The 15,094-nt window shown below is 33.6% G+C and overlaps 1 protein-coding gene across 1 annotated transcript; it reads right to left on the bottom strand.

Annotated features, from left to right (window-relative positions):
* Positions 1 to 11,706: 11,706 nt before the first annotated feature.
* On the bottom strand, positions 11,707 to 14,266 carry LOC111438481 ((+)-gamma-cadinene synthase-like). Its single transcript, XM_023076396.1, has 7 exons — positions 14,132 to 14,266; positions 13,755 to 14,034; positions 13,217 to 13,589; positions 12,826 to 13,044; positions 12,403 to 12,541; positions 12,069 to 12,317; positions 11,707 to 12,000 (listed from the first exon to the last, which is right to left on the bottom strand). The coding sequence occupies exons 1-7, from the start codon at positions 14,264 to 14,266 to the stop codon at positions 11,707 to 11,709; spliced, it is 1,689 nt and encodes a 562-aa protein (XP_022932164.1).
* Positions 14,267 to 15,094: the final 828 nt, after the last annotated feature.

The raw sequence follows: 15,094 nt of genomic DNA, 5'->3' as shown, positions 1-15,094 counted from the left end.
AAACCTAGAGCTCTGATACCAACTGTAACGACCCAGGCCCACCGCTAGCAAATATTGTCCTCTTTGGGCTTTCCCTTTTCGGGCTTCCCTTCAAGGCTTTAAAACGCATCTGCTAGGGGAATAAAGGGTGATTTGTTCTCCTCCCCAACCAATGTGGGACATCACAATGGCATCAATGCCAGACACCAGATGATGTGCCAGCATTCTCACTGCTCCCGAAGGGGGGTAGACACGAGGAGGTGTGCCAGTAAGGACGCTGGGCCCCAAAGGGGGGGTGGATTTAGGGGCGGTCCCACATCGATTGGAGGAAGGAAAGAATGCCAGCGAGGACACTGGGCCCCAATGGGGGGTGGATTGTGATGTACGCTGGGCCCCAAATGGGGGTGGATTGTGAAGTCCCACATTGGTTGGGGAGGACAACAAATTACCCTTCATAAGGGAATGGAAACCTTCCCCTAGCAGACGCGTTTTAAAGCCTTAGGGGAAGCCCGAAAAGGGAAAGCCCAAAGAGGACAACATCTGCTAGCAGTGGGCCTAGGTCGTTACATAGCGGTTGTATATTGATCTTCTCGGACTCAACATCAGGTTGAGCCCCACCCAACAAACCATCACGAGCAACAATGCAGCCACATTCCTAATCACATGCAATGAAATGATGGGACCTATCTTTCGTTTCGTTTCGTTTCATTTTTCCTACGGTGTAATCCTAACAGGTAATCGTGGACGTGTACCATATACTCTACACGCAGCTCATACGTGCGAGTATGAGCTCACCAGCTAGTTCGCACACCGCTGGGCCACTGTCCCTAGTCGGTGGGCATGCTCTAGGGGCCCACCGGGACCCGTTAAAACTAAAACCGTCACGGCAGCGCTATGCAGGGCATAACGATCGTTGTCCTGCCATTTGGATGTACGCGTCCGTACCCTCGTGATGGGATAGGGGTATCCCCCCAAATGCATGATCACACAATATGCATGAGGTCCCACTAGTCCTACAGTCATCATTTAATGAACATAACCCCATGTCACGTTTTCATGCTTACATGTCATTCTCATTCTCATTTCGTTACATATCATACATATTCCTAGCGGGGTTATGTATCATGCAATTTACCGTATTTCATGTCATACAATTCATTCAGTTACATTTCAATACTCATACAACAAGCCATAATCGTACAAGGGCACACATCGTCACATGCATTCATATCACATCAACTAAGCAGCATAAATAACATACATTCACGTTCACATGATTTCGTACTTAAGCACAATAATCTAGCATACAATGTATCATATCATAACCAAGTCATAACGTAAACACTTCATAGTCATATCGTTCTCTAACTTACCATAGCTTTAACGTTCTTATACCTATCACAAACATATCATTACGTGACGTACCTTAGTCATATCGTCACAAGAACGTACCCTAACGCTATCGTTCTATCAATCTATCACAAACTTATCCCTTTCTACCCATAACCTAACCGTATTCTTTCATCAATCTCTCCTATCCATAGCACTCCGGTATGTAACCTAACTCTAACGTTTCATGAACGTATCTTACTCCTATCGTTACATTTCGGTTTGTGCATCCTTCTCGTACCCTATCTTAAACATATCCTTGAGCACATCGTACCATAATTATTATCATACAAACCACATATTATAACATAACATAACATATAGAAAGCATATCGATCCACAGACAATTCACACATATCAATATATATGACACGTACAGAACCACAGAGCACGTGTCAACATCAAATATAACCATGCCGATAGTAAGGTCACTTACCTAGCTAGCTTAAGTCGTTGTCACGTATATATCCTTACTGAAAGTTCGATTCCGTCCTTTGAAATCCAAGCCAACCGTGCCAACCGTAATAACTGACAAAAATCTCTAAATCTACAATCTGTTCAAATACTTCTTCTCAAATGTGACGATGGTTGTTTTCTGTTTCTTTCTNGGATCTGATTATTACATACGGTAAGATAGGAAAGAAGATTTGATCCTAAATTAATTTCTTATAAGCATAACTAGAAAGGAAAAGGAGTTCTGAGATAGAATTTTACCGTAATAACCGACAAAAATCTCTAAATCTGCCAAATACTTCTCAAATCTGACGATGGTTATTTTCTGTTTCTTTCTTTTTTTTTTGTCAGGTTTTCTAGTTTTTTTTTTTTTTTCCAGCTTAGATGGGCCGAGGAGAGATAATTGTGTGGGAATGGATGAGAGGTTAGTGGAGAGAGATGGGGAAAGGTTTATTTTTTATTTTTTTTTTTTTTTATTTTTTTAATTAATTAATTAATTAAATTTATTTTTTTATTATTATAATTTTAACTATTTTTATAATTATTTTTATTCTTTATTTCTTTATTTATGTTTGGGCTATTACATCATATCCCTCTAAAAGAAACTTTCGTCCTCGAAAGTGTTTTAATCTTGGAATAACTCGGGTTCTTATTCTAAGAGTTCTCTGTTAAGTCTTCAAGTTCCACTAAGTAAAAATTCTTAACAAGTATACCTTAATTCGCATGAGTCATAACATTTATTTGCATGCATAAAACTTTCATAAGTCTATCACTTTGCATTCATAAAATCTTTGAATCCTTATAAGGTGTCTTGTCAGATAGTTAGATATTTTAAATCTTAATTCATACTCCAAAAGGGTCTTTTGGTCATTTACCCCCAAATCTTGGTTTAATTCTTCGACATATTCTAATGGTCTTGTAACTTTGTGTAATCCCTATACACCATGATATAAGGCTCCTCATCAAATTTCATGTCATTTAGAGGTCACTTTGGTCACAAACTAGTGGTACGTAATTATAGGGGCATTTTAGTCATTTTACACCTACACTTGGTTTAGCCCATTATCATAACCTAATGGTCACCAAATTTCGTACATAGCCTTCTCATGTCATATTGGGTCTTCTTCTAAAAATTTCATGGAAAACATAATTCATCTAAGGTTTGTGGCTCTGGCACTTCATTGAAATAAATGTTCATGTATACAATGAGGTTGGAAAACTTACATAGTTCCTCACTTATTTATTTATTTTTTATTATTTATTTATTTATTTATTTATTTTTACTATGATTCCATCTACTAGATCAATAGTTTTACTAGTTTGTGCTTTACATTGTTCTCCAAATCCAATTTTCTACACTTAGCTAAAGGTTCACTAATTGACCTGTTTGTCCATGCCTTCTCAAAATCTCATTTTTAAATATCCAAAATGGCATTTTCTTTTTATCCATTTTTTTTTTCTCTCCCTATCATTAAAGAAATACAAAAAAAAATTCCGGGTTAGAAACATTCTCGAGAATTTCTCTTAAGATTCGAACCCATAGCTGATGATAGAACTAGAATAGATATTTTTTGTTTCCTACTCACACGCACTCTACCTTTGTTTCTCGATCAATCTTTAATTCTAATCTTCCTCCCCAATCAAATATTATGGTGCCGGTAGACCGAAATTTCGTTACAGTCCAATACTGACCAGTAATAGATACCGGGCTTTGCAATATTTGACTGATCACAATTTTGTATAGTCCATTTACTATAGGAGTTCCCCAGGAATTCATTAGAGGAATGTTTCCAATTAAAATTGTTCGTTCTCTATATTTTTAATAATTAAAAAGAAAGAAAGAATTTCTTTCCTTTCCTCTCCTCATTATTGTTTGTGTTCACTTGATTTGGTTCATCATTAATGTATCATCTTTGTAGATGAATTTCATATACAAATTTGCCTATTTTCCCATACAAAATCAAGAAATTTGTAATACTTTTCTCTTTTGGCTACCTATCCCAATTCTAGTAAATTTTTTGGAGTCAAAATCATGACATGAACCTGGTTAAGAACTCCACCCTATCCCAATGCAAATAGAATGCACTAGTAAATCACATGGATCTAAGAACGACTTCCTGTATTTGATTTGTGGTCAAGCTAGAGTTTGAGGATTTGGTAACTTTCATAGGAAACATTGTCAAATAGGCTTTTCTCTTGGTATACCTTATCTAGTACAGCCCAAAACTAATGCTCCTATAACCATAACGGAAAGACAACACAACCCTTTCAATGCCTTTGTAATATCAAGAATGGGCTTAACAAAATTCTCTTCTAAAAATTGGTATTATATAAACATGGTGGATATCCTCAAATGCCATAAAACTTGGGATACTTGAAAATCAAACTTAAAATGACAGTTTTGAAACTTTAACTATAGTAATACCTTTTAACCAGGTTGACATTGCTAGGAAAAATTGTTCAGTAATTTCCTACAACAATTTGTTTATATTGAGCTTCTTGAGTGCATTCGTGTACCCTAAGAAGAATTACCACAAAATTTCTAGTTGATTTAGAGACAATGTCCCACTCTAATCCTCTTGTATCCCCCACCCAAGTTCATCTTAAATCATGGTTTCTTAAATTTAAGGTATCTTGACAATCTCATATCTCCTACAGTAGTCCCTCTCCATATACCTCTAAAATTTTGACCATGATTGTAATGTCTCGTCCAAACTGTGGCTCGATACTTTTAAATCACCTCACAACTTCCCTAATTGGTTGTATTATTATTATTATTATTTAATTTTCAGCTCGTATTAAGGCAGGAAAGTTTTCTACATCTCAGTACTTCCAAAGCTCAGCTTCCATTAAAGGCACTTATGTCATTCACCAATCAATTTAAGTATACATGTTTTAAACTTTTATGGTCTTAACTCAATTCTTTTTTTTTTACTGTTACTTTTAATTTCATCTTTACATACTTCAAAGTTAAAAAAAAATTCTTTCAGACACTACTACTCTTAATATCTATAGTATACTATAGGATATTGACATCTATATCAAACTTCTTAGGTCATTTTATTTCATCTAAAACTACTTACTGTTCCGTATACATTGGTATAGTCCTCCCCATCTCTATGGTCATAAGACTGTGTAGTTTATCTATATTCAAGACGTCTAACTAAAATATATGATCTTGCTTGGCAAAGTCATTTTCATAGCAACCCTAACATTTAGTAGCTTACTAAAACTATAGCTACCAATTCACACCAACAATCTCAGTAAATCTAAACATCTTCAATACAACAATTTACATTCACATTTCATGCAAGGTAAAACATAACACATCAATACAACAATTTACATTCACATTCCATGCAAGGTAAAACATAAAGTATTCTACATTAAAATAAATATAGAATTAAGCTAACATGAATGCAGTAAATTACAATACAATCAATAAAGTAAAAGTCTAATTATGAGTTATATTTTATAATGACCAAACAATAACAACATACACGATCAACGAAATTTCAGTTTCTTATCTTACGCAAGACATACCTGACGGAGACGGGGCACCGACGGTGGGACCATGGAACATGTCAAGCCTACATTGTAGGCTAGTCTACAAGATCTATAACCTGGGGCTCTGATACCAACTGTAACGACCCGAAATTTTCTACTTAATTTAAGGTCGCTACTGTATACATACCATAAACATTGAATGCAGAAGAATTCATTTAAATTCCATAAAACATAACCTTTAACTTAAAAACACAGCCATGGACTTACGTGTTTCGAAAATATCTTTAAAACGACACAACAAAAGACCTGAAATAAAATAAATAAGCGTTTAAGTTTAAAACATCCTATTCTATCCTAAGTCTAAGAAAATAAATACCACTATCCTATGCATGTGCCATGATCTCGAGTTGCAATGCCGTCGTCAGCCGTACAGGAATGCCTTGCCTTAACCTGAAAAATGTAGTAGCACATGGCCTGAGTATTTAAAGAAATACTCAGTAAGTGACCCCACTATTGGGGTTAAATGCAACAATCACATGCAATGAAATGATGGGACCTATCTTTCATTTCATTTCATTTCATTTCGTTTCGTTTCATTCCCTACGGTGTAATCCTAACAGGTAATCGTGGACGTGTACCATATACTCTACACGCAGCCCATACGTGCGAGTATGAGCTCACTAGCTAGTTCGCACACCGCTGGGCCACTGTCCCTAGTCGGTGGGCATGCTCTGGGGGCCCACCGGGACCCGTTAAAACTAAAACCGTCACGGCAGCGCTATGCAGGCCATAACGATCGTTGTCCTGCCATTTGGATGTATGCGTTCATACCCTCGTGATGGGATAGGGGTATCCCCCAAATGCATGATCACACAATATGCATGAGGTCCCACTAGTCCTACAGTCATCATTTAATGAACATAACCCCGTGTCACGTTTTCATGCTTACATGTCATTCTCATTCTCATTTCGTTACATATCATACATATTCCTAGCAGGGTTATGTATCATGCAATTTACCGTATTTCATGTCATACAATTCATTCAGTTACATTTCAATACTCATACAACAAGCCATAATCGTACAAGGGCACACATCGTCACATGCATTCATATCACATCAACTAAGCATAAATAACATACATTCACGTTCACATGATTTCGTACTTAAGCACAATAATCTAGCATACAATGTATCATATCATAACCAAGTCATAACGTAAACACTTCATAGTCATATCGTTCTCTAACTTACCATAGCCTTAACGTTCTTATACCTATCACAAACATATCATTACGTGACGTACCTTAGTCATATCGTCACAAGAACGTACCCTAACGCTATCGTCCTATCAATCTATCACAAACCTATCCCTTTCTACCCATAACCTAACCGTATTCTTTCATCAATCTCTCCTATCCATAGCACTCCGGTATGTAACCTAACTCTAACGTTTCATGAACGTATCTTACTCCTATCGTTACATTTCGGTTTGTGCATCCTTCTCGTACCCTATCTTAAACATATCCTTGAGCACATCGTACCATAATTATTATCATACAAACCACATATTATAACATAACATAACATATAGAAAGCATATCGATCCACAGACAATTCACACATATCAATATATATGACACGTACAGAACCACAGGGCACGTGTCAACATCAAATATAACCATGCCGATAGTAAGGTCACTTACCTGGCTAGCTTAAGTCGTTGTCACGTATATATCCTTACTGGAAGTTCGATTCTGTCCTTTGAAATCCAAGTCAACCTATGTGAGCCCATAACATCAGTTTCAAGTTTGAACTCTATACAATTATTTCTCTAATTTACCTTGTTAAAATTCTGATATTTACTGTTATTAGGCAGAATTTAATGGAGTTTCATGCCCTCGGATATCTCCTGTTATATTTTTAAATTCTGTTTAACAAATCTTCCATCAATCTTCCCTCCTCCCTCATGGTAATTATTTTCATTCTCATTCTGTAAATAGATTCTCAGTTTTGTAAACATATGTAAATAAGATATTACTCTAATTCTATATTTATTTTCATTCTGTAAGCCGATATTATTGGCCAATTTTAATTTGGCTACTATCTTACAGATTTATGGATCTTAAAATTATATTGATTCTAACCTTATTTCCTATAACTTCGGATGCTAAAAAAAATCTAATTAATTGAACATGGGATCTGATTATTACATACGGTAAGATAGGAAAGAAGATTTGATCCTAAATTAATTTCTTATAAGCATAACTAGAAAGGAAAAGGAGTTCTGAGATAGAATTTTACCGTAATAACCGACAAAAATCTCTAAATCTGCCAAATACTTCTCAAATCTGACGATGGTTATTTTCTGTTTCTTTCTTTTTTTTTTTGTCAGGTTTTCTATTTCTTTTTTTTTCAGCGTAGATGGGCAAAGGAGAGATAATTGTGGGAATGGACGAGAGGTTAGTGGAGAGAGATGGGGAAAGGTTTATTTTTTATTTTTTTATTTTTTTATTTTTTTAATTAATTAATTAATTAAATTTATTTTTTTATTATTATAATTTTAACTATTTTTATAATTATTTTTATTCTTTATTTCTTTATTTATGTTTGGGCTATTACAGGTAGGAACTTGTACTTGGAAGTTTAAAGACGGTCGAGATGATGAGTGCAGACGCGCACCGTATGATGAGCGCGAATGCGCACAGGTGCGAATGCACACAAATGAGGGTGTTCATGAGGCGCATGACACTATGGGGTTCCGCTGACCTCCGGACGTCGCTACAGATTAGCTTGACCAGAGGGTCCAAGGGGTGAGCGAGCGCCCTGGGGATTCACACTCGCACGTGTGAGTCGTGTGTAGGGAAGTACTACATATCCAATTTGTCCGAGGCTGGAGGCCACCCCTACGATGATTAGAGATAGGTCCCTAAATTATGATTGCATGTGTTTGCATTTGCATGGCCCCTATAGTGAGGCCACTTACTGAGTATTCTTTGAAATACTCAGGCCGTGTGCCACATCATTTTTCAGGTAAAGGCAAGGCGCACTTGTACGGAGGACTGCAGCATCGCGAGCAGAGACTGTGGCACGTGCATAGGGTAGACTCATATTTAAATTCTTAGTTTTAAGTTAGAATAGGTGGTTTCGCATTCCATTGTTTTAAATTATTTTGTATTTTTTTTCTCTAAATTTTAGTATTTTGTATTTAAGCACGTAAGACCATGGCTGTGCTTTCTAAGAAGAAGTTGTTTTAAATGTTTTTAGAAGTTTACGTTATAAATAATGTTCATGTAAGAGTTATATTTCCGCATTATAGATGAGCATGAGACGTTAGTGGCGACTCTAGATATGTGGAAATTTAGGGTCGTTACACCTACCCGTGTAATCCCAAGTCTATCTAGGATCAGTTTATGGGTTCCCGCATTTCTACACTCAATAGGAGTCCTTGTACTAGGACTAACTAACTGTGCAATCTCTAGTCCATCGACGACCAATTTACAGGTTTGCCCCTTTCTACACTCAATAAATTTTAATACATGCATATTGTGATGTGACAAGACTACATAAAATGCCACTATGATAATTTTCCTTCCGTTCATGATACAAATGACCTCCAATTAACATAAAGTGACATATAAAACTGAAATTCGTGACTCTTGTATATGTAACGACCTGACTTTCCTCACATGCATCGGTTGGAGTTTTCACTTAACAACAAAAAATTATAATTTAAAATACATGCAAACATGCTCAACATAATTTATAATAAAAAAACATTCTCGGGTACCCCTTTCTATATAATTTAAAAATATGCAATTTAACCAAATAATTTCACAATAAGGTAATTAAAGAAAACCGCAGCATTATAAAATTTTGGAGTTCCCATAAATTAAGGATGTTCGAAAAAAACATAAAATAATAAAATTAGTTAGCCATAAATAATAAATTAAGTCATAAATCTCTAAGTTGTCCTTGTTCTTTCCACCCTACTCCTAACTCCCATGCTACAATCTTGCCTTTACTTCAAAAATCATTTTAAAAGAATAGGGTGAGTATAAAAATATTCAGTAAGGCTCTCCCCTAGTAGACCTTGGTGGTTGATACTCGTCACATATAGTTCATCAATCGAAATCAAGATCAAGGTACCTCAGTGATTGATTACGTAATACACAACGCCTAATCTACTCACCTAAAATATTTTTCACCAATCACTCCTTAGTGACCAATAGTGGTTGGTTACTCGAAACACACTACGTGTAACCCTTATCATATTTATTTATTCAAAAATTGTAACGTGCACAATTGTGGACCCAAAATAATTATTTTCATGATCAATAGGTATGACAACAAACAACAACATCCATATAATAGCATACACATCCAACCGTATTTCAGAAAACAAAACAATTTAGTATCAATAGAAAAGTCCTTTACTTGGAACGTTTTTCTTAACCGCTACTAGAAATATTGGTCCAACTCTGATTTAGACAGAACCTAGATCAATAGATTTACCAATCAATCTAAACGGCTAGCACAACTCTAAAATTCGTTGGGCTTTATCACTCACCATTCTCTTATGGAATGGGTAGTCTCAACATAATGATTGTTTTCTTGCATGATCGTCGCAGCATTATGACAAATATAATTATCGTTTTCCTGTTTGGCCGTCGCAGCATTATGATAATCATAATGATCGTTTTCCTACCTCATAACGTACGCGTTCGTACCGTCATAAAAAAGGAGTATTCCCCTATGCATGGACACACAATGAAGCATGAGATCCCAATATTTTTCTTTTTTCATTATCATGTATGACAACCCCTTTAGTGTTTTCCTTCGTATCATATCATTATCACAACTTTTTTCATGTAATTTCGAGTTGTGTATCATGTTAAAACATCTTATTGCATGTCATGCATATCATACATCTTATCATGTCACGTGTATCATGTCATAAGCATATCGTGTTTCCCAACATATCATATCATACCGTATATGTATCATATCATAAAGCATATCACAATATGCGTCGTATCGTCAAATGTATCATACGATAACATATATCATATCATTCACATAACATATCATAGTCATATTTATATATCATTCATGTCTCATATCTCAAATATATCGTCAAACATATCGTATCATAACATATATCATATCATTCACATATCATATCATAACATATATATCATTCGCATATCAAATATTAAACATATCGTCAAACGCATTGTACCATAATATATATCATATCATAACATATATATATATATATCATTCCCTCGAATCTCAAACATATCGTCAAATGCATCGTACCATAACATATATCATATCATTCACATATCATATCTTAAACATTTCGTCAAACGCATCACATCATTTCATAAACATTTCAGACATATCAAGTATATGACACGTACAGAACCACAGGGCACGTGTCATCATACAACATCAATTTCTAAGTATGCCGATAGTATAACAATTTACTTGGTTGGCCTTAGCCAAAGTTCTATCCAGCTCCAAATTTACTTGTTTTCATCTTTCGAATTTGTTCTCACTTATATCGAGGCTTTACCTCTTTTGAATATAAACTTAATTGTTAAAGTAAAAATCAAGTTTCATGTATTTATTTTTTCTTCTAATTCTATTCACACAGTTCTCTCTGTTTTTTTAATTCGGTTCGTTATTCTAGACCAATTTCATTTTATTTATCTTTGTGTTTTTTTAAAAAAAAAAATTGGTTGAACAGCACTCTCGCCAATTTTAATCTAGTGATGATTTAAGGATCTCATTTAATTTCTAATTCATTTAATTTCTAATTCAAACCTAAATCATGGCAGCAACTCAAACTTAAATAATGGTAACAATTAAAATTGGATAAAATTTACTAAAAATGAAATTAAGATAAAAGGGAGAGAATATCTTAACAAACTGAGACATCTATCTCTCTTCGAGTAAATCTTCTTTATCCGTAAATATGCTTAACTAATTAAAGTACAATTTGATTTTTCTCTCAAAGTAAATTAATATAAGACATTGGTTGAGGAGAAATAATTGAGAAAGGGTAGAGGTTAGGGGAGAGAAATTTGAAGAAGGGTTTATTAAAAGAAAATAGAATTTTTTTATATTTATTTATTTATTATTTTACTTGGAAGCCCAAGTGTTACAATATTTCACTATTTTGATTTAATGGTAAATCTAATACAACATTAATAAAAATATATAAATTAAAGAATCTAAAACGTAAAGGAGAACGATGTAAACTAAATGTACCAAAGCAATTGAATAAGCTAAATTTTATATTCGGAAAACACAAGTTTTATCCATTTTAACTTTATCATAAATTTTAGGTCTTACATTGCTAAATATATTCAACAAGGTATTGAGTTGACAAGAAGAGATTCAATAAGAAGTTTTGTTCTACCACTTCCATTTGTATATCCATCCTCGTCCAAATAAAGCACGTTTATAACTCTAGAAAGATTCACCACACGCATAAGAATACGCATTGGAACATCGATTGGATAAAGACATGCTTCATTTATGTCCTTCCATGCATCAACCACTTGCTTATGAAGTTCAACACAAGCTTCTTCCTCTGAACAACCATATTGCTCCATGTAACATTCAACTGCAGAAGTAACATGCTCCCTTTCTTGCTCGAACTAAAAAGAACAACATATAATTATAACTTTGTTTGTGTTGCTTTTAAAGGATAGTAAACAATATATACCTTGTGGGAAACGACGTCGTCCATGAGTCGACAAATGACGGCTGAGGCTTTAACAATTTTAGGTCTTCTAGAAAGCCATTCTAGTACCTCGTTCGTTACTATGTCACCCATGCCAAGAAATGAAATGCTTATAATGAAGGTATACCCTGTACTACATAGCGCCAATTCCATGTACTCATTAAAATTTGGTTTGTATTTTTTGTTCAACCATTTAGCTTCTTCAAAGTAGGATTGAGCTAGCTTTTTTATCTATAAAAATAAATGAAAATGAGAACTCTTATATAGGTGTATAAAAAGGAGGGAAAGAAAATGGAAGAAGAAAAAGAAAGTTTACTCCTTCTCTTGCTGTACGAACGTGGAGTGAACTTTCATCCTTGCCTATTTCTTTGCTTATTTCTTCGAAAACATCTAACATTGCTATATAAAAATGTTTCATGTATTTTGGGAGCTCGTTAACCATGCTTCTATCCCACCTGCAATTCGGTAAGTTTATCATAGATAAAAACGCGAATTTAATTTTGAATTTGATTTGATTTAAGCAAAAACTTCTTTTTTGTATTTTATATTTTCTATTTTCTATGTTTAATAAATCATTCTTTTTACTCCAATTTTTCAAATCTATTTTTCTAACTAAATTAATAATTTTTTTAAAAAAATTCAAATGTAATCATAAGGTAAATAAATAAGTTTATTATATTAGCATATAAATTGAACTTTAAAAATAAAATCATAATTAATCGTAACTAATTCGAATAACCTTTGGATTGCCGTAGTGAAAACTTGGAGTTCTTCAAATGTTCCGTAGGCATCATATATATCATCTAAAATTGAAGAAAGGGCGATTACTTTGGTTAAAATTTTCCTTCCAACACTGAAATGTGGTTCAAAGTATGCACCCAATGTCCAAAAGTAGCTCTCAACAATTCTATCTCTAGCAAAAGGAAAGTTTGTTGGGACTTCCAAATCCTTCCACCACCTATAAAACAAGTAAATAAGATGCAAATACGTACATTAAAATTATAATGTGATAAGTTAGAGTAAATTTCATTATTTTATGAGATTGAAATTTTGAATGATAAATTTAGTTTAGAAAAAAATTTAAAAAAGTACTCTAAACATAATAAAAATATATATAAATAAATATAAACCTTGTGAGTTCCTTCAACTCCCTTTGATGAAGTTTCTGTAGTATGCTGAAATCCAGTTTTGAAAACGCAAGTAAAGTTTGAGAATGGGAAGGATCTTCTTGATACATTGTTATGTACTCTCTTGCCTTTAGTCTTGGAAGGGTTTTTCTCAGTGACCATTTCAAGGCACTTTGAACTTCATCTGCATATTTAGGGTTTGAGTTCGTTCTAACATCTCTTAGATATTTGACACTAAAATCAAGCGCTTCCTCAAGGATATCTTCTCCATGCACCCTCATATGTGCCGCTTCATATAGATTTAATATTCCTCTTGCATCCTTTGCTAGTGATTCTTTGAATTTTCCATTACTTTCTACAAATTTTGTGAATATATCTGCTCCAAACTCACGTGCACAAAAGCAACCATTATTAGTTCTTTAACATTTGCTTCATAAACAACTTTGTTTAACTACAATAGCTTTCAAAGTTCTGATATATAATTTTTTTATCTCATGGGTTCCAAATGATTATAAAACAATAGTTTAAGGAATAAACTTACCGCATGGAATTTTATAACCTTGTTGTCTCAGCAATCGAAATAGAAGAGAGACAGTAGGAAGATCCTCGTCGCCATCAATACTTGTGAAGTCTCTGTAGTTTGCATATATTTTTTCTAAGACTTGATCAATCTCATTTTCAAAATGATAAGATACACCTAACCGTTGGATTGAATCAACCAAACTTAACTTCTCTAAAAGATTTCTATTAGAAATCATCAACATCTTTTTTACTTCTACTTTCAACCGTTTAGCTTGTTCCTCCATCTCAACATCTATACTCTGAAATTGAAAAGAATGACAAAAGTAAATGAAGACAAAAAAAAAATTAAAATAATTATGATTATGGTATAATTCATGAACACTAAAATTAATTTACCAATGTATCAGATGTTAGTGAAAGGAAGTGGTCTTTCCATATGCTCGGATGATATTTTGCGACAGGGCGTTTGCCTTTAAAAGTGTTTGAACTCTTAATTGTTGAAGCAGAAACAAGAGAAATTTGATAAGACATTTTATCTCTTTCACGAGGGAGCAATTTGAATGCATTGATGAACGATATTGAATATAAAGTGCGTATTTATAGAAGTTTTAGGGTATTGGACAACTCTTATCACATAAATATTATATTTTTAAGCAACAATTCATTTCATACCCGATAAATTTATAAGTTTTACAGCTGAACTCAATTAAAAGTCTAAACCATTAAATTTAGAGCTTTTATTACTAATTTATAATTATTTTAGGTCTATTACATTTAAAATAAATTGAAAATGTATTATGCAAAATTATTCTTCTTCAAAATACTATAAGGTTATAGGAGAAAAGGATTATCATGTATAAATTAAATTTTAAATTCTATTTTTTAGGAAATAAGAGGGAAAATATATATTTCTATTTTCCATCGTTCTCAACTAGTTAGCCTATCATATTTCGGCACATGTTAATATCAATATAATATTACATATATTTAAAGCTACTTTATTGATTAACAAATTATTGCGACTTAAAACATATATTTAATCCTCCATTATTCATTAATAAATAATTGAGACTTAAATGAAAAGAAGATAATTTTACCGAAAGAGAAAAGTTGTCTAGGACAAAGCAAACGATAACTTGGGTAATTAGAAAGATACATAGAAGAAGAGGACATTGCAGGACTTTCTTTTGCATCAACGCCTCTAAATTTTAAATTAAATTATAGAACATGATCAAATTTATGTATTGTAACGATTAGTTTTTCTTTTAGTTTTGAACCATGAATCGTTACTAATTGAAAAAAAAAATTAAATGACTTTGATAATTGCACTAGGTCGCCTTTTTTTTTTTTTTTTTAAAT

Source organism: Cucurbita moschata, unplaced genomic scaffold (genome assembly GCF_002738365.1).
Source record: "Cucurbita moschata cultivar Rifu unplaced genomic scaffold, Cmos_1.0 Cmo_Scf00075, whole genome shotgun sequence".
NCBI classification, from domain to species: domain Eukaryota; kingdom Viridiplantae; phylum Streptophyta; class Magnoliopsida; order Cucurbitales; family Cucurbitaceae; genus Cucurbita; species Cucurbita moschata.
Note: the sequence above shows the minus strand (reverse complement) of the source record. Positions and strands in the feature narration are given on the sequence as shown.